General features: G+C 41.3%; 2 protein-coding genes across 3 annotated transcripts in view; both read right to left on the minus strand.

Moving 5' to 3' along the window:
- Positions 1-13,938, minus strand: part of MXRA8 (matrix remodeling associated 8) — a 35,956-nt gene extending 22,018 nt beyond the window's left edge. Inside the window, exon 1 of one of the 2 annotated variants that reach the window (XM_087702636.1) lies at positions 13,453-13,938. Coding sequence is in view for 1 of the 2 variants with exons in the window: in XM_087702635.1 (XP_087558761.1) it covers positions 3,929-3,977 (49 nt within the window). In the remaining variant the exon portion in view is untranslated. Of the gene's footprint in view, positions 1-3,928; positions 4,260-13,452 lie in introns of those variants that run through there. The other variant, XM_087702635.1, reaches the window with a different exon arrangement.
- A 1,734-nt stretch (positions 13,939-15,672) lies between these two features.
- On the minus strand, positions 15,673-18,280 carry AURKAIP1 (aurora kinase A interacting protein 1). Its single transcript, XM_014053178.2, has 4 exons — positions 18,203-18,280; positions 17,901-17,963; positions 16,761-17,233; positions 15,673-16,009 (listed from the first exon to the last, which is right to left on the minus strand). Exons 2-4 carry the CDS (start codon positions 17,950-17,952, stop codon positions 15,902-15,904), a joined length of 633 nt encoding a protein of 210 aa, XP_013908653.2. The 5' UTR covers positions 17,953-17,963; positions 18,203-18,280; the 3' UTR covers positions 15,673-15,901.
- Between the last annotated feature and the right edge of the window lie 2,119 nt (positions 18,281-20,399).

A 20,399-nucleotide genomic window follows, 5' to 3' on the forward strand; every position in this document is an offset into this window, starting at 1 on the left:
AGGCAGAATCTTATATTTCCCTGGATGTGAAAAGGGAGAAATGTGTTTTTAAAGACAAAGTAGCTCCCTGGAGCTTCCTGCCCCCACCCCACCACCTTTGCCACTAAAGCCTGACCTAGTCTACTCTACATAGCAAAGGTAGGATTATCCGTCTACAGAAACTCACCAGAAGGCACCTGGGAAAATGCAAGGACTCAACTTGGACTCAAAACACACCCTCAAGAGTTGCCCCTGCATGGTCCCAGGGGAGTCTGACAACCAATCAGAATACAAGTTCAAAATCAAAGGCCAGAGAGGGCATAAAACCAGGGACTTTCAGCCCTTTTTTTTTCTTCTTCACCCAACATCCGGAAGCATGTGATCCCCCTTTTTTGTTCAGGAGCTCAAGCCATGTGATCCGGTCCCACATTAAACCCTATTTCCAAGCAGCTTCCCTGTTTCCAGTGTTTTTCCCCCCACTTGGAACTGAACCCAGAAGGACATGTTTTTCCAACAGGTGGTTATAAAACAAAGTGGGCAATTTCCCCCCCAAACACACAACTCCCACTGGGAAGGCATCAGGCTACCACCTTTCTACCTTCTTGCTTGCAATTCTGTGGTCGTTAGAGCAATAGGACCCGGGTTTTATTGGCAGTCTACCTCAGAATTTGTTATGCAGGGACAGCTTAGAAAAGCATACCGTCCTTTTCATGCCCTACTTCGCACTTATGGGAAACAGGACTCCGTGCTAGGCAATCTAGCCAGAAATAAACAACTGGTGTGTTAAAGACACAGCACGAAGGAAAAGTAAAGATTTGATTTCACAGATTCAAGGGATCCCCCCCTCCACTTTATTTTTTGGTCCCACACCTGGAAGGCCACAGGAAACACCTGAATAGTACAGGCAGCACTAGACTTACAGCCCAAAATTTCCACTGCTAAGTGAGACAGTTGTTAAGTGAGCCTTTTTCGACCTTTGTGGCCATAGTTATTAAGTGATTCACTGCCATTGTTAAGTTAGCAATACAGTTGTCAAGTGAATCTCGCTTTCCCATTGTCTTTGCCTGTCAGAAGGTCGCAAAAGGGGATCACGTGACCCCAGGACACTGCAAGCGTCATAAATGTGAAACAGTTGCCAAGCATCTGAATTTTGATCACTTGACTGTGGGGATGCTGCAACGGTTGTAAGTGTGAAAAACGATCGTAAGTCATTTTTCCCAGTGCTGTTGTGACTTCAAACAGCCACTAAACGAATGGTTGTATGTTGAGGACTACATAAACATTTATAATATAATATAATACAAGAGTTGGAAGGAACCTTGGAGGTCTTCTAGTCCAACTCTCTGCTTAGGCAGGAAACCCTACACCACTTCAGGCAAATGGTTATCCAACGTCTTCTTCAAAATCTCCAGTGTTGGTGCAGTCACAACTTCTGGAGGCAACTTCTGTTCCACTGGTTAATTGTTCTCACTGTCAGGAAATTTCTCCTTAGTTCTAAGTTGCTTCTCTCCTTAGTTAGTTTCCACCCATTGCTTCTTGTTCCAACACTCAGGTGCTTTGGAGAATAGCTTGACTCCTTCTTTGTGGCAGCCCCTGAGATACTGGAAGACTTCTATTGTGTCTCCCCTGGTCCTTCTTTTTATTAAACTAGACATACCCAGTTCCTGCAACCTTTCTTCATATGTTTTAGCCTCCAGTCCCCTCATCCTCTTTGTTGCTCTTCTCCGCACTCTTTCTAGAGTCTTCACATCTTTTTTACATTTATATCTGGGGGACTTTCTAATCTAAGGGCGTCCGGGTCAGATGTTTTGCCCTGCCAGGTAACAGAATGACACCTTTGATCCAGCCAGGTAATTTCCAAAATGTCAGACTACACTCTTAATTTCCTCTCTGTACAAACATTGTATGCTGTATGGTATTAAAAAAACTTTAGTCTTAATTGAGCTTTAGGATTTTTTTTTTAAATGCAGGCTGGGAGATCATTCTCATTGTAGGAAAAAGTTTTGAAAGTTTTTTTTAATTGCCCCAAAAAACCAACAGATTTAGATCAGATAAAAATTAGTGAAAATTTATCATCCCCCCCCCCCAACTGCTTAGGGAGTTCTCAACCAGATCTGCATGAAGCAGGTAATATCAATTCTGCACTATTGATGTGATTCAGACAATTGATGTAATCCTGTTTGATTTAGAAAACCAATCTGATGCAATTCAGATATTCCGATCTGACTGTCCAATTGGTTTGGTCTGAATTTTTGAAACAATTGGTCAAATCAATTTGGAGGTGGTCTCTGATAGAGTTTGACTTTTCAATTCAGCCCCAAAAGTAAATTTGATTCTGAGATGTGATCAGACTACTACTGAACTGAATTTCCTGTTTTAATAGTTGCATATTCCTCTTATTATAAAAATAAATAATATTTGGTGAAAACAAAAATGCTTGGGGTGAAGAGGAGAGGACAACCACAACTTCACCCACTTTTCTATTCTTAGAAATTATTTTTACTTTAGATAGGATCACAAACATCTTTTAAAACAAAACAAACACAATACTTTGCCCCAGAAAGGAGGAAGAAAGTACAAATAACTTCCATGGCTGAATATAAAAGGGTTTTGTTAGTTTACGATAGATCCAAATCCTTAATCACAAGTCCAATTTTGATTTAAATAATCTCTAGCAAATGTAAAAGTCTCTTTGATAAAGAAATAAATAAAAACAAGGACTGCAAAGTTTCTTTTTCTGGATCTTTGCTGCAGAAAAGGCAGAAGTTATGAGAAGGGTTTTTTTTTATGCTCCCAAATTCTTTGTTTACTGAAGGAAGAATTCAGTATATCTGAAAGTAGACATCTGCTTGCATTGGCAGATTCCGTCTTCCCAGATCTTGGCTTTTATGTTAATTGGTTAACTATCTCAGCTGCTGTGTATATTTCGGATGTTTTTATAGTTTTGGAATTGCAAACTGCCCAGAATAATTGATTGAGATGGACAGCTATAGGCATCAAATAAATAAATCTTTCTAAAGTACCTCCTTCACCATCAAGATTTTTTTTTTTAAAAAATGTAAAGATTTTATCGGGGTTGCAGTCAATATATCACAAATAACATCAGGATTTTAATAAGTAGCAACCTAATTGCTTAAAATTAACTATCTCCAGTGACTTAACTAAATTCAATTTGACTACCACTACTACTATTAAATATTTAAAGAGCCTTGTTTTTAAACGTTATTTTAATACTTCTTCTCTCCCCTTTGTTATGTGCTGCTTTTTTCACCAATACTTCACATTTATTTGGAAAAACTTTTTTCCTCCAGCAAAGCGTAGTTACTTGGTGGATAGCTCTTTTGCAAATAGGCAGCTGCAGCTAGAATTGCATTCACTGATAGAAAACTAAGGTTCTAGGTTTTACCAACCAAACACTAATATAATGTTAACTTTTCCTTACTGATTATGTTCCTCTGTTTATGCTGGCTGACAGACAAGTACCACATAAGCTTTTGCTTATCATATATGCTGTACCAGAAAGGCAGCATCTAATAAAAGTATGTGCTTCATGCTGTCATTAAACAAAAAGATCTAATACATCAAAAGTGGTCAAAATAAACTTGAGCCAAGCTTGACTTTTTTAGCCAGATTGTGGCTAAGGGTCTTCTTAGCCAAAACCAACTGACCAACCAATCAATAAAATTCTATCCATGCAAAGTTGTATTTTACTCTTCCTCTCAGCAGTGCAAAACTCACAAAACATATTCTCATTCCAATGGAGGAACCCATGAAAGTGCTACAGATGGGACAGTCCTCAAAATAACCAAGATAATCCACCCACCCACTCCATATTCACATATATCATTTCCAAAGTATGTGCAAATTCTAACATTTGCAGAAAAGAGGAAGAAAGAGAGCCGTGCCAAGGACACACAAAGAAAATTAATCCCCGTTTTTTCACACTTACCCTGGAGAACCAGCAAGAGAGCTAAAAGGAATTTGCTAGCCTGCTCCATGTCTCTCTTCCTTCTTTTTCTTCAAATCTTCCCCTTGCTGCTTGCTTGAAAACACTTATGATCTCATCCGTTTACAGCCCCAAAACATGGATATACACTACAGCAAACCTCTTTCCATAGCACAGCCTTTTTCCTCCTTTCTCCTTTCTTTCTTTCTCTGGCTTGCCAGCCCTCCCACCTCTGTCCAATCCTATGGCTCAGCTTCTACATAACATACATATTCTCTGAACTTTCCGCAGCCTTACACAGCCTAAATGACTTTTGATGTAACAGGGATTTTTTAAAAACCTGGTAACGTTTTGCTGGCTCTGCTCCTCACAGCTCCAAGTTTCAAAGACAGTTCCGCCCATCCACCCACCTCCCCTTTTGGATATATGGTATTAATTTTCTGGGCATTTACGGAATCCAGTTTTCTTTTTTCCTGCTTAGGCTGACTTTCTGCCAGATGTTGTCTTGCACCCTATATCTTTTCACTATCCCCGTTTCCCTCCTTTTCTTAAAAGTTTATTCTTTTGATTTGTCCATCTCAACTCTAGATGGCTTTGCTGTCAACTTCAAAACAGTTCTGAAAAAACATGAATCACACAAGGTCAAATTAATATTATCAACACATCCCTATTAGACCACATTTCTATAGGAATAAAACATTTGGACTTAAAGTCTTTGTACCTTCCAGGGATAGGTGACTTCGTTAAGTATTCAGTGTGACTTAATTTCATCTGTTTTCACTCATAAATTCATATTTTCAGATTTCTATGGCAGTTTGTAAACTAACATACGCAGAACCTCATTATAATCTGAAACAGACTTTCTTCTGCAGCTTTTGCCAACATGCAGGTTGTGATGCATGTCCTAATGAGTGCCATTTTCTGTAAACAAACTCTCTTGGATTTCAGCATTTTGTTTGCATCTTTCTTAATCCAATAATAGATTAAGTACGCCACAACGTTTAAGGACGGGGAGACATTAAGATAATGGAATTCCAATTTATCTATACATCAGAAGCAGGGAGATCAAAGCTACATTATAGGCAGAGAGTGTATAGCAGAAATATTTTCCCCAAAACATACCCTTGGAACCTTTCAGAAAAATACCTTCTGAGCAATTCTGCTACAAAACTGAGGCTTTGGCTCTTTCCATTCAAAAGAACCGTGTTAGTCTAAGGTCCATCTATCCCAGGGGTCCCCAAACTTGGCAACTTTAGGACTTGTGGACTTCTGCTCCCAGAATTCTCCAGCCAGCATAGCTTCAAAACCTCCAAGATCCCTTCCAACCCTATGATTCTATGTTCTGTGGTCTAAGAACTGTTTCCTTGCTATTGCCAGAGGAGATAGTAGGTCCACAATGACCTTTTTTTTTTTTTTTTTGCAAAAGAGCCTACAAAATAATGTTTATTGTTACTGCTCATTGGACCTCCATAATAACAGACAATGATATTTCTGACTCTCAAAAATTCTTTCAAAACATATCTGGACTAAACTTTATGGTAAAGCCAAGACTTTGTATAAGCCTCTAGGGTAGATGAGCATTATAACAATGGCTTCACATTACACCACAAAAAAAGACTAACTTAACTGACAGTAATGTTAATTCATCCTTTAACTCGGCTGAAGTACCGTAATTGAATCTGATCTCCATTTCATCCTGGAGAAGAGAAGAATAGGAAAGCCTGAAGGAATTTGAAAGCATCAGGGAGAGGCGAGGAGGCATGTGGGAATCTGGTATCTACATGCACTTTACAGATCAGGTGTCATTAAACTGAAGCACTCTGATCATTTTGGCTGATATCAAAATGCCAAGTAGTGCTGGATCTGATCAATCCTTGAATGGGGGAGCATCAGATAATCACAGGACTTGCAAGCCAGGCAAGACATCAAAACACTTCTTGGAAGCAGCAAATCGTTACATAGTGAAGACAGCATGGATATAGCCACAAGGTTTGCAGGAGTTGACCTTGGTTTCAAAGGAGTATTTTTTCCCCATGCCTTCCTCTATGCAGAAAGGATTAAGGTTTCTTGATAGGAGTGGTGTGGTGGCCTAGAGGTGGAGCTCTCACTTCACAATCAGAGGGGGGGGGGCTGTGAGTTCAATCCTAGATAGAGGCAGATATTTCTCTCTCTGGGCACAATGGGAAATATATCAGCTGAACAAAACTCCGCACTGGGGACAGGAAGGGCATCCAGCCAGTAAATACTCTCCTAGCACCATTCAGTTGCCCCGACTCCACCCCTGCAAGGGATTATTAAACGATGATGATGATCAAGGTTTCTTGGTAGAGGAAATTCTTCACCAAATAACAGAAGGTTGGGGCAATTGGGATATGGTTTAACAATATTCTATCAGCACCTTAGTATCCCAAATCTTCAGTCAGGCGTCTAAAGGGAATCCAGCTAGCAGGGTTAACACAGTTCTGCTGCTGGCAGGGCGGGTTGCTTGTGCAATAAAGGCATCCCTTGAAATATAGCCACAATTATAGGCCTGCTAGACGTAATCTGCTATTACTCCCATGACTTCACCCATCCTGGAATCTATTGGGGACATGTTGTGCTATAGAAGTCTTTCTGTGCTCTAATTGCTCCCTACTCTAGACCCTGGTTTACCCCCACCCCTACAAATTGACACTTGGGGGCTCCGTCCCTGCGGGAAGACTGCCCACCTGGACCAGAACAGAAGCCATGATGCAAATCTAAGGTCTCCGCAGAAAATTCTCACCCGAATCAAAAGAAAACTCAGCTGACAGCTCCTGTGCCGCATTCCATGTGATTACTGCTTGCTGCTATCCAAAGGTGAGGATTCTGTGCACAGTCAAAGGCATTCTGTCATGTAGAAAGCTTGAAATTGTTGCTGGGTGGCCACCTGTGGCTTTTCCATCTCTGTCAGCGACTAAAGCCTTATTATGTTGTTAAATTGAGCCTTGACTCTTGGTCAGAAACCAAATTTTGCATCTCCCTTTAGGGTGCCTTTGCAATACCCTCTTATTTATAACGTCTATCACAGTTTTGGCTCAAAGGAGACTTTCTCTCCCAGCATGCCTGCTATGGACTCAATAACAGATTTGATCATGGTTTTTGTCTCCAAAAACATCTAGGAATTGGACTTGGGCAATTTACTATATTAGGATTCCCATATTAGTTTCTCCGTTTGTATTATATTGTCAGGAAAGCAGGCTTGATTATTAGCCAGAGAAGTTATGAGGCTTTAATAGCAGAGATCTCTTCCTATTAGTCCACCAGTTACTAGTAGGTTTTACGTAGATTATGGTTTTCAATGCTCACAGAAAATATTTTCCCTATATTCCATATTATTTCTTATGGGATGGAGTAATACATTCAAAACTCAGCTTTTCATTTCTGGCAAGCATTACAATTTTAGTTCCTGGAATTCATAAAAACAGCAGTAATAGGAACCATTTAGAAAAACATTAGCTTCCACCAGGATTTTTTTTTAATGTTCCAAAACAATAATACAAAAGTATTACCCACGGAAAGGAAAAAAAGAAAAGAAAAAGTGGATTATCTTCTGTCCTTCTTTAACCACTTTGTTTTACAGCTGTATGTATATCTCTTTTAAAAGACTATAAACCAATATAAAAAACATCCTTTGAACATGTACAGCAGCTTAACCTGATAGAAATTCATGAGCGGACTTTAACATTTACACTGATTCCTTCTGCTTAAGGGAATGGGCTAAGTTTCACTGCAGAAAGAATTCCTTTGACCAAAGGTACAAAAAGGGCCACATGAGCTCTCACCATTCTTGCAATCAGATTCTGCATGAGAGCAAGTATATGTTTTGTATGCCAAAAGTCTTGGGTTCAATTTCCTGGAAAGATGAGAAAAAAATTCTACATGGAACCCTGGAGAGCAATTGCTAATCAGGAGAGAACGAGATAGACTGACTCAATGAAAGGTAATTTCTTATGTTTCTGATTCTTCTTTTTTGGGGGAAAAACGTCTCCTCTCGGAATAAATCAGAGACAAAGAACCAGGAGGAAATAACAGAGCAATCAAATCAGCATCATTGAGGCCTCATCCCACCAGCTTTGCTTCCAAAATCTCCCTAACAGTCAGAAAGTAAAATTCCACGCTCTATTACTCATCTCTTGTCCAGCAGTTTTGGAGATAATATTTCCAAAGTAAGCCAATCAAGTGCTTTTTTAAAAGAAATATGCTGTTTACCAGAAATTTTGAAAACCCAGATTGCCACCAAGGCTTTGTTCATACACTTCCTCAGTTGGAGACAATAGTGGCATTTGATGTGCACAACCTATTAAACATGGTTAGCTTTTTTGTGGTTAGGTAGTTGCACAATCCAACCTTTTGGTTTACCTTATGAGTCAACCTGCTGTGTAAAGCCAGAAAATGGATTTAAGTCAGCTGTCAACATGCTTTGTGTGAGAACAACCCATGTGGTCCAGTTTTACTCAAGCTGCTGGCTTCCAAATGTGCTGGGTATCAAGCCCCATAATTCCCAGCCACTTGCTGGAAATTATGAAAACTCTGGACCAGCAGATTTGGGGAGGCTTTGCCAATGCTTTAAACCACAGCATCTCTACCTCCTCCATTCCAAAACCACATCGGGGCATCTCTGTCCTTTGAAAGAAAATATTTGTTCCCTTTTAAATTACTCTCCATCTTGTAAGCCTACCCATTATCACAGCTTACTGGAGAGCCAAAAAAAACGAAGGAGTTCCCAATCCATCCACAAGACCAAAGAATTATTTTTCGGTGGCTGTGTTAGAAGTTACACCTCTCCTAAAAATATTGTTTTTAACAGTTGCCTGGGCTTTCCAAACCACTGTGTTTTATAAAAAAACGAGATCAAAATAGATGCCTGGCCTGCAAAAAAAAACCTATGCATGGTTCAGTTGGTTAAAGAATTCCAGTGCCAAATGTAAAGGCCTTGAGATGGACCACCACCAGGATACCATTTTAACTCTGAAATTAGCACGTTTCATCTTGAGAATAAATATCTCTTAGCTGTGTGACTCCAAGTTCAAGATGCTGAATCAAAGAGGCAGATGGCTGGACAAGGCCAATAAGCTGAGGACGGGTAAGGAGAAGTGCCCCAAACCAACAGTGTAATTGAAGCTGGAATATTTCTCAGAATTCCAGCCAAGGCTTAGCCGCCTTTTAGACATATTTTTAGAATATTCTTCCTTATGGCTTACTCAAGAATTCATGAGAAAAAGGCACAGGTGGCACATTTTGCATTCGTATCCACCTCTGGTGTGTCAGGACTTAACCAACCTGATCTTAGAAGACTAAGCAGGGCTAGCTCATACTTGGAAGGAAAATATCAGGAAATTCCAGGCTCATAGACTAGACTGGAATGTTGGAAAAACATCTTGTGGTTTCTAATCATCTAAGCCCAGACATTCTAGATTTTGAAGAGGAAGGTTTAAGGATAGGCTCACACATTATTCCATAACTAATGTTTGGTTTTGATTCAGATTTGGACATCATGCCTTTTGCAATGGTCTCAGGCTACATATGCTAAGGAAGGAAGAAAAAGCTAAGAAGCCCGAACAGTTATCAGGTTGACAAACTCGATGATGTATCCAGCTGGCTTTTCCCCAGCAATTAAGCCTCCTCCTTTTTTTGTCCCAGGCAAGATGACTTGAGTTCAAAATGCTGGTCCTGTACAACAACTTTGCCTGAAGTTTTGCAGATCGTATCTTTTACACCCACCCAGGATGAAATCACCAGGATGGTGAGAAAGGAAATGGACTTGACTCAGAAATAAATATTAAAGTAACTAACTGCCCTGAAGACCAAGACTAAGTTCATTACCACATTGCTTTTGGCTTTCTCCCTGTTCTTCCAATCTCCTCTACACACTTTGCTGATGACTCTTCCCCTTTGCTTAGCTTTCCTTTAAGAGAGGCCACACAGCCTTAAAGTTTGAGCCAAAGTTTCCACACCACTATCCTTTATGATTTCTCAGTGATATCCTTATTTGTTTCCTGGAATTTGATGAATTGCTAGTTCCTACAAAAGCTATTTTTAATTAGAAGCAAAAAGTGCCTTGCTTCCTGGGAGGGGAAAAAAGATTATGAAAGGTTTACTAAGCCATTGGAAAAGAGATCAATCAGTGCCCTTTTGATAGGGAATCCCTCACATGCAAGAGATAATGGATTATCATGGATTGGAGTCCAATAACCAGAGTACTGAATTCACAGCTCCCTTACCCTAAGGCTGGTGGGCCTCAATTTGCAAGGAAGACTAGATAAATCTTGCATCTCATACAACCACACACTTCCTATTCATTCACAGCAATAGTCTGTACCCCACATTTGGCCAAAGAAATTAATGAAAGACTGTCAGTACAATTTAACTTGCACTCTAAAAGACACAGAGGAAAAGTATCAAGAGAGAGGAGGATGAAAAATGTAAATATAGGCACATAGTTACCATTATCTGGAAGACAATGGGCATAAATAGAAATACTTAATGGAGAGGAGTCAAATGTTGGCAGAGCTGGTGATGAACCTGTTAATTCCCTTATCCTTTACTTCCAGCTACCATATGCTTTAAAGCAATCAACCTCCGCCAGTGGTACATGTGCCCTAGGGGGATCTCACAAACAATCTGAGGGTCAGGGTAAGTCGGTAAAACTTTAAGCTTATGCCTTCAATATAAATGGTCCCAGAAGGTTTAGAAACAGCTGGTAGCTTTTTTGGTGTCTTTGGACAGAAATAGAAAAAAAATCATTCCAACAAGAACATTCCTTTTGCTGGTGTTCTCATCAAAATTCAGTTCCCGCTGAAATGATGCCCAGCAAAATTTGGATTGGGTTTTAAGAGGGACTCGAGTGATTCAAGCTCGTTGTGCTGCTGATCTGCCCACACTGGGGGAAACAAATTTCAAGAATATTCCAAGTTAGATCACTGTTACACTGTAGTATTTTTCTAAGTAAACAGAACTCTCTTAGATTTGTTACAAATTATATAGATGTTTAGGATGAGGAAATTGGACACTTTCTAGATAAAAACAAACCCACTTTAGCCATCTAAAAAACCCCGATTAGAGTGAATTGTCTGCTGTTGCAGTGCTTAGTAAACTACATGGGTTTGGGTAGTATGGGTGTCCGCATGTGTATAATATTTGCCTGAGTCATTTAGTTTACTCTGCCTTTGTCTATTTAACTATTCCTGTCATATTTATTCAGTAAGATGAAGAGACCTCCCTGTCTTTTCTTTTAATTATTGATTCTTCTAAGGCTTGTCACCGTAAGGCAGGGGTCAGCAACCTGTGGCTCTGGAGCTGCATGTGGCTCTTGCATCTCTCTGCTCCGGCACCCTGTCACCAGTCGGCTCCACAATTGATAGGGCTTTCGGTTAGGACAGGTAGAGGAAAAAGAGGAAGCCATGCTAGGAGGAGGCTCTATGGTAGGGGAACTGGATTTCAGGTGAGCTCCAGAATTGAATGGGGAGGGGCTTCCAGTTAGGACCTTTGTGGCTCTTTGAGTGTTTAAGGTTCCCGACCCCTGCCCTAAGGCATTATTTTAGGATTGGCAATAGCCTTAAATACATGCTTGGAAAAGACTACATGTGTTCATAAAAATTGGTCTCGCTGCTATTTTCATAGTGGGTTGTTTTATGGAAGATTTAGTGAAATCTAAGCAAGGAAAGCTGCAAATTGCTATTCTAATAAATTTGAGTTCTATGCCTACCTTTCAGACTGCATTAAATATATTTGGGAGATTTCATGAAAAGGAACCAGGTACTTCTTAGAGAACTACCATAATATATATTATGAGTGCTTTTTTAAAAGAGTCCACAAATCTAAATGCCTCTTGTTTCCATTAACATATTATTGAGCAATTGGAACTCCTGGGCTGTTTGTAAATTTCCAGCCAGAAGTTGGCAAACTGAGCCCATCTGTTTATTTTGTTGAGAGGCTGTTTTGTACATCAGGTGCTTGTTATGAAAAAAAAAAGAGGGGGGGATATACAGTACAAAAGCGATCAGCAAAATGTAAGAATATCTACATTCCAGTTTCTCTACAATAGTTCTGTAATCAATTTAAAAGATTATAGCAATGCCTGATGGCTGGGGAATTCTAGGAGTTCAAGTTCACACATCTTAAAGTTGCCAACATTGAGAAACGCTGGATTAAAGTCAAGACAATTACATTCCAACTCTATAAATATATCACAAGAGGGAATAGAGGAATTTCTATACATTGCCCAAATTCCCCAGCTTTGCAGGGGGAAAAATTACATTGTTCCAAGTGTGCTCACCATGTGAAGAATGGTTCCAAAATTAAGCATTTATACAACTATGAAAAGAATTGGGCCATACAGAATTGCAATAGACAGAAAGATTTGTGTGATGTTTTCTTGGAAGCTATCAAGTGTATTAGTTGAGGATGGGCTAATCCTTGTGTGGCAAAAGCTGCCCATTCTTGACTAATCTTAAAAACTCAGCAAGGCTAGATCTGCATAGTGCTTGGGTGGGAAAGCAACAGGAATGTTCAAGGCTACAGATAAGAAATGGAAAACATCCCAGAAGGCAACAGTGCTATAAACTATTAGCATGAATAAAAATTTGGGTAGATTCTATGTATTCACCAGGAATCAAGGGAACGTCACCTGCCCTCTGCAGCTCAGCTCAGATTGTCTGGCCTTTTGCTTACAAATACCTTGTGTGGGGGCTCCCCCTACTGTTCCCACCAGTTAAAACCATGGCTAACGTTAAATACGCACACAATCCATGAATTTTTCATATGTAAATGTGAGTGGGTGTATTTCTGCACTTATTTATTCAAATAAAAACAGATTGGATAAAGTAAAAATATTAAGTGAAAAAGAATTCCATTTGCCAATTTTTATTGTACACAGTATACTGGTAATGTGGCTAAGACGCTGAGCCTGTCGATCAGAAAGGTTGGCAGTTCGAATCCCTAGCGCCACGTAACAGAGTGAGCTCCCATTACTTGTCCCAGCTTCTGTCAACCTAGCAGTTTGAAAACAAGTAAAAAATGCAAGTAGAAAAAATAGGAACCAGCTTTGATGGGAAGGTAACCGTGTTCGCCTTTGGCGTTGAGTCATGCCGGCCACATGACCATGGAGACATCTTCGGACAGCGGTGGCTCTTTGGCTTTCAAACAGAGATGAGCACCGCCCCCTAGAGTCAGGAATGACTTACACATATGTGCAAGGGGGACCTTTACCTGGACCTTTATGTTTGTAAAAGCTAACCAAAGAATAACATTTATCCTTTCTTTTTGTCTATGCAACTTTATCATACCATCCATAAAGAATGCCACTTTTATCTAGATAAGAATTGATACATACTTATAGAACTCAGCATATAAATGATGGGTGAATAAAGATATTTTGATCTTGGGAAACAGCATCCTTACTAAATTAAAGAAATTTAATGAAATCATCCCTTTGGCCTGGCTGTGGACTTTCTCTACCTTAATGAACTTACTGCCTCAATTTGTCCAAAATGCTAACATGGCCTTACCTTTGAACGACCCTTGGATTGAAGAGAGAATCTGTCAAGTTGTGTTTGTTCCAGCCAGTCAGAGCTTGTATCCATTGGCCCCGAATACAGTGGGAGCCTCCTCAGAGATGGTGGAGCCCAAAAGCTCAGCTTTTTGGAGTCAAGATCAGAAGCCGACATCTTCAGGCACAAAAATGGTTTAGATGCACCAATTCCAGCCCCTCCTATCTGATACTCCAGAGCTTTTATTTGCGGGACTCAGCTGACTCAGGCAGCTGCTGCCTGGGATAAATACTCCCATTGTTGATTAGGGATGCTTTGGCTAAACGCCGGAGTCATCTTTATATAATGTAGTTTTCCAGCCTGAGAATGACATTCCCCTAATCTTATCATGCTTCACTTTTTCCTGCTGTTATTAAAATGTCCATTTAGCTATTTCACACCTTAAAAAAAAATACCCATGCCATCCCGATACAATCTCATCGCCTTCAACTCAAATCACTGAATTTTATGTACTTGTTCAATTTCTACAGCCACCCATCTCAATCAACGATTCTGGGGCTCACTGCTTTGCAAACACACTGCTTTGCAAAATAACAACACCACCTCAGCTCAGCCCCCTGGTTTGACAATCAGGATTTGAGGCCTAGAGTTCCCCCTCCAGCCTCTGGTGCCATGGTTGCTCCACAAGCCACAATTAAGCAAACCATGGTTTAATGTGAGACACAACTCCCCCCCCCTTCACGGAAAACTCATTCATCCCAACATTTGCTGGGCACCCCAAAATGTTATAATCTTAAAAACTACTATCCCTCCACAAAAAAACCCCAAAACATAATAAAATTAAATAAATAAAATTAAAAAATAAATAAAATAAAATAATAAAGCAATCAATAATAATCAATAATTAATAATAATTAATAAACAATAAAACAATAAATAATAATCATAAAGTAATAGTAATTATTAATAAAGCAATAATTAATAATAGAGCAATAATTATTTAAAAGTAATACTTAATAACAAAGTAATAATTAATAACAAAGTAATGATTATTATTAATAAAAGAATAATTAATAATAAATAAATAATAATAAAATAAAATCCCCTCAGAGCTCAGACGCGCCTCAAAACTCCGACGCTGAAAATTGCCCGCCAGAGCGCGCGCTCGGGCGAACAGGCGGCAACTGCGCGTGCGCGTGGGCCGAGGCGGCGCCGCTCAAAGCGCGCGAACTGAGGAGGGGTGTGTGTGGTTTGGAAATGAAAAAAAACGCAGCGGCAGAACGGTAGGTGGCGCTGGTGGCCGCTCAGCCAGCGAGCCTCGCGCACGCGCACAAGAGAAAGCCGCTTGCCCGGAGCCTTTTTGCTTATCTGCAGATGCAATTGGCGGCCGGGAGGGGTGGGGGTGGGTTGTTTCAATTTCGAGGTTAGAGCATACGATCCGCGGCTGGGCCGGTCCCAGCAGGAGTCCCCCATAAAGTGGGGAGGGGAGAGAGAAGAGAGGAGGCTTTTGCATCAGAGTACCAAAAGTTTAGCAGTGTGAATAATCCAAATATGAAGGCATGTTGGAGGTTGCAAAACATCAAACCCATGCCTTCCTCCCCTCTTGTTTTTCTCTCAAAGGAATCCTTGGGAGACGAGATGGAAAAGGGGCTGGGGGGGGAGTGAGAAGCTGGATTTGGGGATTTGGTGCTGGGGGAACAACACAAGGGGAAGATCCTGCAATGTCGCAGTTAAGGATTCCTGGACGTTTTGATATCTGGCCCCAAAACAGTACAAGCTCTTAAAAGTAGCCCAAAATATGTCCCCCGCTCCCACAAAAATATCCCTGCAACGGATCTCCAAAGGTAGCCTGATTGGACGAGAAAACCTGGCCCCCACATTCCCAATGGGGTTTTCCTGCACCAAGCCTTCTCTTGGGGGCCTGAAATTAACCTCAACCTTTACAATTGAACACTACTTAAAATTGGGACAGGAGCAGAGCAGATACAGATTAACAGAATTGGAAGGGACCTAGTAGGATTCTAGACCAACCCCCTGCCCAAGCAGACCCCACACCATTTCTGACAGGTGGCAGTCCAGTCTCTTGAAAGCCTCCAGGGATGAAGCTCCCACAACTTCCGAAGGCAACTTCTGTTCCATGGGTGGATGGTTTGCGCTCTAAGCCTCTGACAGAGTGACAAAAGCCACCTATATTTCTAACCAGCTGCCAGCAGACAAAAAAAATCCCTTTAATCACTATTAAAAGGAAACTCCAGCACAATGTATTTATTTTAAACAATCTGCGAATAGACATTCAACATTGCAAGGTTGCCGTAAGGATGGCTGTTAATAGGCTCCATTTCAAAATTCTTGTATAAATGCGGTACAATTGGCACTTCGGCTGGAGGGTGGGGGGGAGGAAAGCAAGAAAATTACCTTTGCCCTTTAAATAATGTTTTTAATTAAAGACATTTCTACACAATCAATATCAAGATTTCACATTTTTGAGATAAATCTTCGGAGTTACCCATCCTTCTGGGGGATTTTTCAAGCCGGCTTTTTTCCACATCCTTTTCAGTTCATATTCAAAATTTTTCTATAAAGAAAAGAAAAACAGAAAATGAATACTGAGAATTTCTTCACTGGAGACAAATTCCTTGTGTGTCTAATTACACTTGGCCAAATAAAGTATTCTGCAGGGATCTCTTGTGATGGACATGTGGGTGCTGGGCAGGGACTTAAAAGGGATGTAAAAGATGGCTTCCAGGTCTGATACTCAACTTATTTCTGAGCAAATTAAGACACTACCTTAGGATCAGCATTTTAGCAATCAGAAAAGTGGCAGAATTAAGATTATGTTAAAATAAATAATAAGTTTAAGCAGGGGCCTCCCAATGATGAGCTGTTTCAGGCTGCAGGGATTGCCATAGTTTATTGCCGCCACCACATGCCCCATTTTTTACGTTTGCTGCAAGAAGGTAAATTGTTAGGAGGCAGAGGCCAAAGGGTGGGGGCTGATGGGTGGGACGGGCTATATTCGGTGTATAATACGCACCCAAATTTTCACCCTCTTTTAGGAGGGAAAAAGGTGCGTCTTATACTCTGAAAATATGGTAATATAATTATAAATATGGTTAGAATTATTTTGTTGTATTATCATTATTATTATCAATATATATGTTACTTTTTCTTTTGTAAAAGGGAATGCCGGGACAAGCATATTCAAAATACTTCTATATAAATAAAAAAACTTGACAGAAAGAGAGAGAGAGGACAGACTCAGCCATGCTGTGCAAACACAAACGCTCTTCACCTAGAGGTCGATGGGCATTACCTGCCCAACTCACCTGTTTCCGCCACATCCGCCTTTCCAAGACTTTTCTCCTTTCAAATTTCGTACGTTTCATCAGCTTCTTGTACTTGTGCCTATTCATCTTCCTCCTCCGGATCTTCAGAATGTTTCTGCATTCCATTCTGGGCGGGTTCATCTCCCCTCTTTGCTCTGCCTCCTCTTCTCCCTCTGCCTCAGTGCCCCTGGAAGGAGCAGGGAGATCATACTGTTGGAGCGGTTGGGGAGCGTTCCTCTCATGAACGTTTATAAAGCCTCCATTTTTAGGGAGGAAATACTGAACCGTCAGCCAGCTTTCAAGAGGCGAGATGGACATCTTGCGAGGGACTAGCATTTCTTCCAGTTCAGGGTCAAAAGTAAACCACTGGTGGGGCCGGGTTCCATTTTTGCTCGACGGGAATGTGCTGTAACTTGCCAGAACAGTTGCTCTAGGAGGTGGGAGGACAACAGATGGCCTCAAAAGAAAGCACGCTGTGGACAAAGTGGAAATGAAATTCATCTTGTGAGAATGTAAGACTTTGTGAGAATAAACTCCTGTTCATTTTATTTGTTTGCTGCTCAGGTGTCAAGAGGAGACTCTGTCCGATTTGCATTAAAACAATAATCATCACCATTTAATAACCCCATAATCCCTTGCAGGGTGGAATCTGGGCAACTGAATGGAGCTAGCAGAGTGTTTCAATGGCCGGATCCTGTCGCCAATGCGGAGTTTTGTTCAGCAGATACATTCTAACCGTGCCGAGAGAGAGAGAAAATGTCTGCCTCTATCCAGGATCGAACTCACAGATTGTAAGGCGAGAGCCCTACCTCTAGGCCACCACACCACTCTGCCTTGCATTAAAACAATCAAACCAAAAATTGGTGCCATATTTTCATGTGTCCATGTCTTAGACCAGGGGTCCCCAAATTTGGCAACTTTAAGACTTGCAGCCTTCAACTCCCAGAATTCTCCAGCCAGCAGAGCTTGCGGGAGAATTCTGAGAGTTGAAGTCCACAAGTCTTAAAAGTTGCCAAGTTTGAAGAGCTCTGGTCTATACTGATGTTTCCTTGTACTTGTTGACATAAATAAATATTTAAGTAAGTAAGTAAGTAAGTAAGTAAGTAAGTAAGTAAGTAAGTAAGTAAGTAAGTAAATTACCTGCACAGCGCGATGCCCTCACGAGGGGAGCCGTCAGCCGGGAGACCAGCATGTCGAGGCCGGCTAGTGAAAAAGAGAAAGCAGGGTCTCAGAGAAGCGAGGAGGCCCAAAGCCGGACAGGCCCCTCGAGTAAAGGCCCTATGCCAGGCCGAAGGCGGCGTAAGAAAAAAGGCCTTCGAGGCTTCGGAAAGGCCGGGCCTCGTTTTGGAAGCACTGCGCTCTCTCTCCTACGATACCCACAAACACACAACGATGTAAATACACACACACAACCGTGTATACCTCCTTAATGGGGAGCTTACCCTCAATTTGAAGGCGGGGAAACGTTACGAGAGTGCACTTCCGGTCAGGCGCGCTTCGGGCCGGCTGTCTTAAGAGTCCCTCCCGGAAACGCGGGCTTCAGGGAAAGGTTCCTCCCCTGTATGCCTTTTCCCCTTATTGTCCCTGCTTCCCTCTAGCGATGGAATGGCGCAGGTTGATAACGACGAGACGGGAAATCCCAGTTGTGTTACTAAGCGAGGTTTTCGCAATAAGGATCTTCTCCAGTGTTGTAATAATGATCATTTCCTAATATTCCCGTATTATATTATTTATATCTGCCCCCACCCCAAGATTAAGGTAGTACTTCTACCTTAAGCTTCTATTAGTTTTATTAACTTAGTTCTATTAAGAAATAAGCTTTTACTTCCAGTACTTAAGGTCTAAAGCAGAAGCATCACCCTGGCAACAAAAGTGCATCTAGTCAAGGCGATGGTTTTCCCAGTTGCAATGGATGGCTGTGAAAGTTGGACCATAAGGAAGGCTGAGCGCCAAAGAATGGAGGCCTTTGAACTCGGGTGCTGGAGAAGATGCCTCAGAGTCTCTTGGACTGCAAGGTGATCCAACCGGTCAGTCCTAGAGGAAATCTTTAGAAGGCCAGATCCTGAAGAGGAAACTCAAATATTTTGGTTACCTGATGAGAAGCGAGGACTCCCTGGAGAAGAGCTTAATGCTGGGAAACAATGAGGGCAAAAGAAGGGGACGGCAGAGGAGGTGGCTGGATAGATTCACCAAAGCAGGCGTGAGCTTAAATGCACTCCAGATGGTAGAGGACAGGAAGGCCTGGAGGAAGGTTGTCCATGGGGTTGCGATGGGTCGGACACGACCTCACAACTACCACCACTTAAGGTCTCTGGCTTGAGCAGGTTGGACTAGAAGACCTCTAAGGTCCCTTCCCGCTCTATTCTGACCTATCCCTGCCTATATTTTGACCCCACAACCATCTTGTGAGGTAGCCTGGGATGGGAGGGGGGAAACTGGCCCAAGGCCACCTGATGAGCTTCCAACGCCGAAAGTGGGCTAAAAGTTGCTAACACCCCTCTTTTCTGGGTGCTATTCCAACAGTTGAATTGTGATACTCCTGTTTTATTTAATTTACCGCCTATGACCTTGGGTAGCTTTTACACTCGAACAATAAAAAGTATTAAAATATATTTAAATGCAGTAAAGATGCAGGTTCTGATTAAAAATGGGGGGGGGAGACGCAGAATGTACTGGGGTGGGTGGGATCAGCTATTAAGTCCATTGAACACTTCCGGTGTGCTATTTCCCCATTGGGGAGTTTCTAATGGACACAGGCTTTAAATTGCAGGTTATAAATCACTGGACAGAAAACAGGAGGAAATCAGTTGAATTTCACAACTGTGTGGCAAATCCTTCTTGAAACTAAAGAGAGTTTGGGGTGGGGGAGTAATTGCTACTCTATAGACATCCGGACAGCTTTAGAGTTCCCAAGTCATCCAATATTAGTGCCGTCCCTGGCAATAAGACTACTCATGAGTTAGAAACTAGTTGTTTGCCCTGGGGCAGTGGTTCCCAAACTTGGCAACTTTAAGACTTGTGGACTTCAACTCCCAAAATTCTCCAGCCAGCTCTGCTGGCTGGAGAATTCTGGGAGTTGAAGGCTGCAAGTCTTAAAGTTGCCAAATTTGGGGACCCCTGGTCTAAGACATAGACATGGACACATGAAAATATGGCACCAATTTATGGTTTGATTGTTTTAATGCAAGGCAGAGTGGTGTGGTGGCCTAGAGGTGGGGCTCTCGCCTTACAATCTGTGAGTTCCATCCTGGATAGAGGCAGATAGGGATATCTAGGGGAAATAGACATTTAAGGATCATTTAGCAGAATTCACATTGAAATGCTTCTTTAAGACCAAATGAAGTTTATTCAGAGATTAAAAATAACCTAGAAAAATAATTAAGTCTTTAATAGTAGTAGAATAAATTATTTTCATATTGTCTGCTGCAAGCCAAGAATCTTGAGATTCAGAACATCTTCAAAAGTGCGCTGCTGGAAATGTTTGGCCTCGTGCTTGAAAGTGGACTATATATTTTCAAAAAGTCTGTTATCCCATTGGGCAATTATTTATAGGGTGAATCTTCCACCAAAATATCTGGAAGCTGTTAGGCCAAGTTCGTACACCACACTCAACTCTCATTCTTCTATCTTTTTTCTCCC

This window comes from Thamnophis sirtalis, unplaced genomic scaffold (assembly GCF_051295495.1).
Source record: "Thamnophis sirtalis isolate CommonGarterSnake01/CBP01778 unplaced genomic scaffold, rThaSir2_p1.2 scaffold_15, whole genome shotgun sequence".
NCBI classification, from domain to species: domain Eukaryota; kingdom Metazoa; phylum Chordata; class Lepidosauria; order Squamata; family Natricidae; genus Thamnophis; species Thamnophis sirtalis.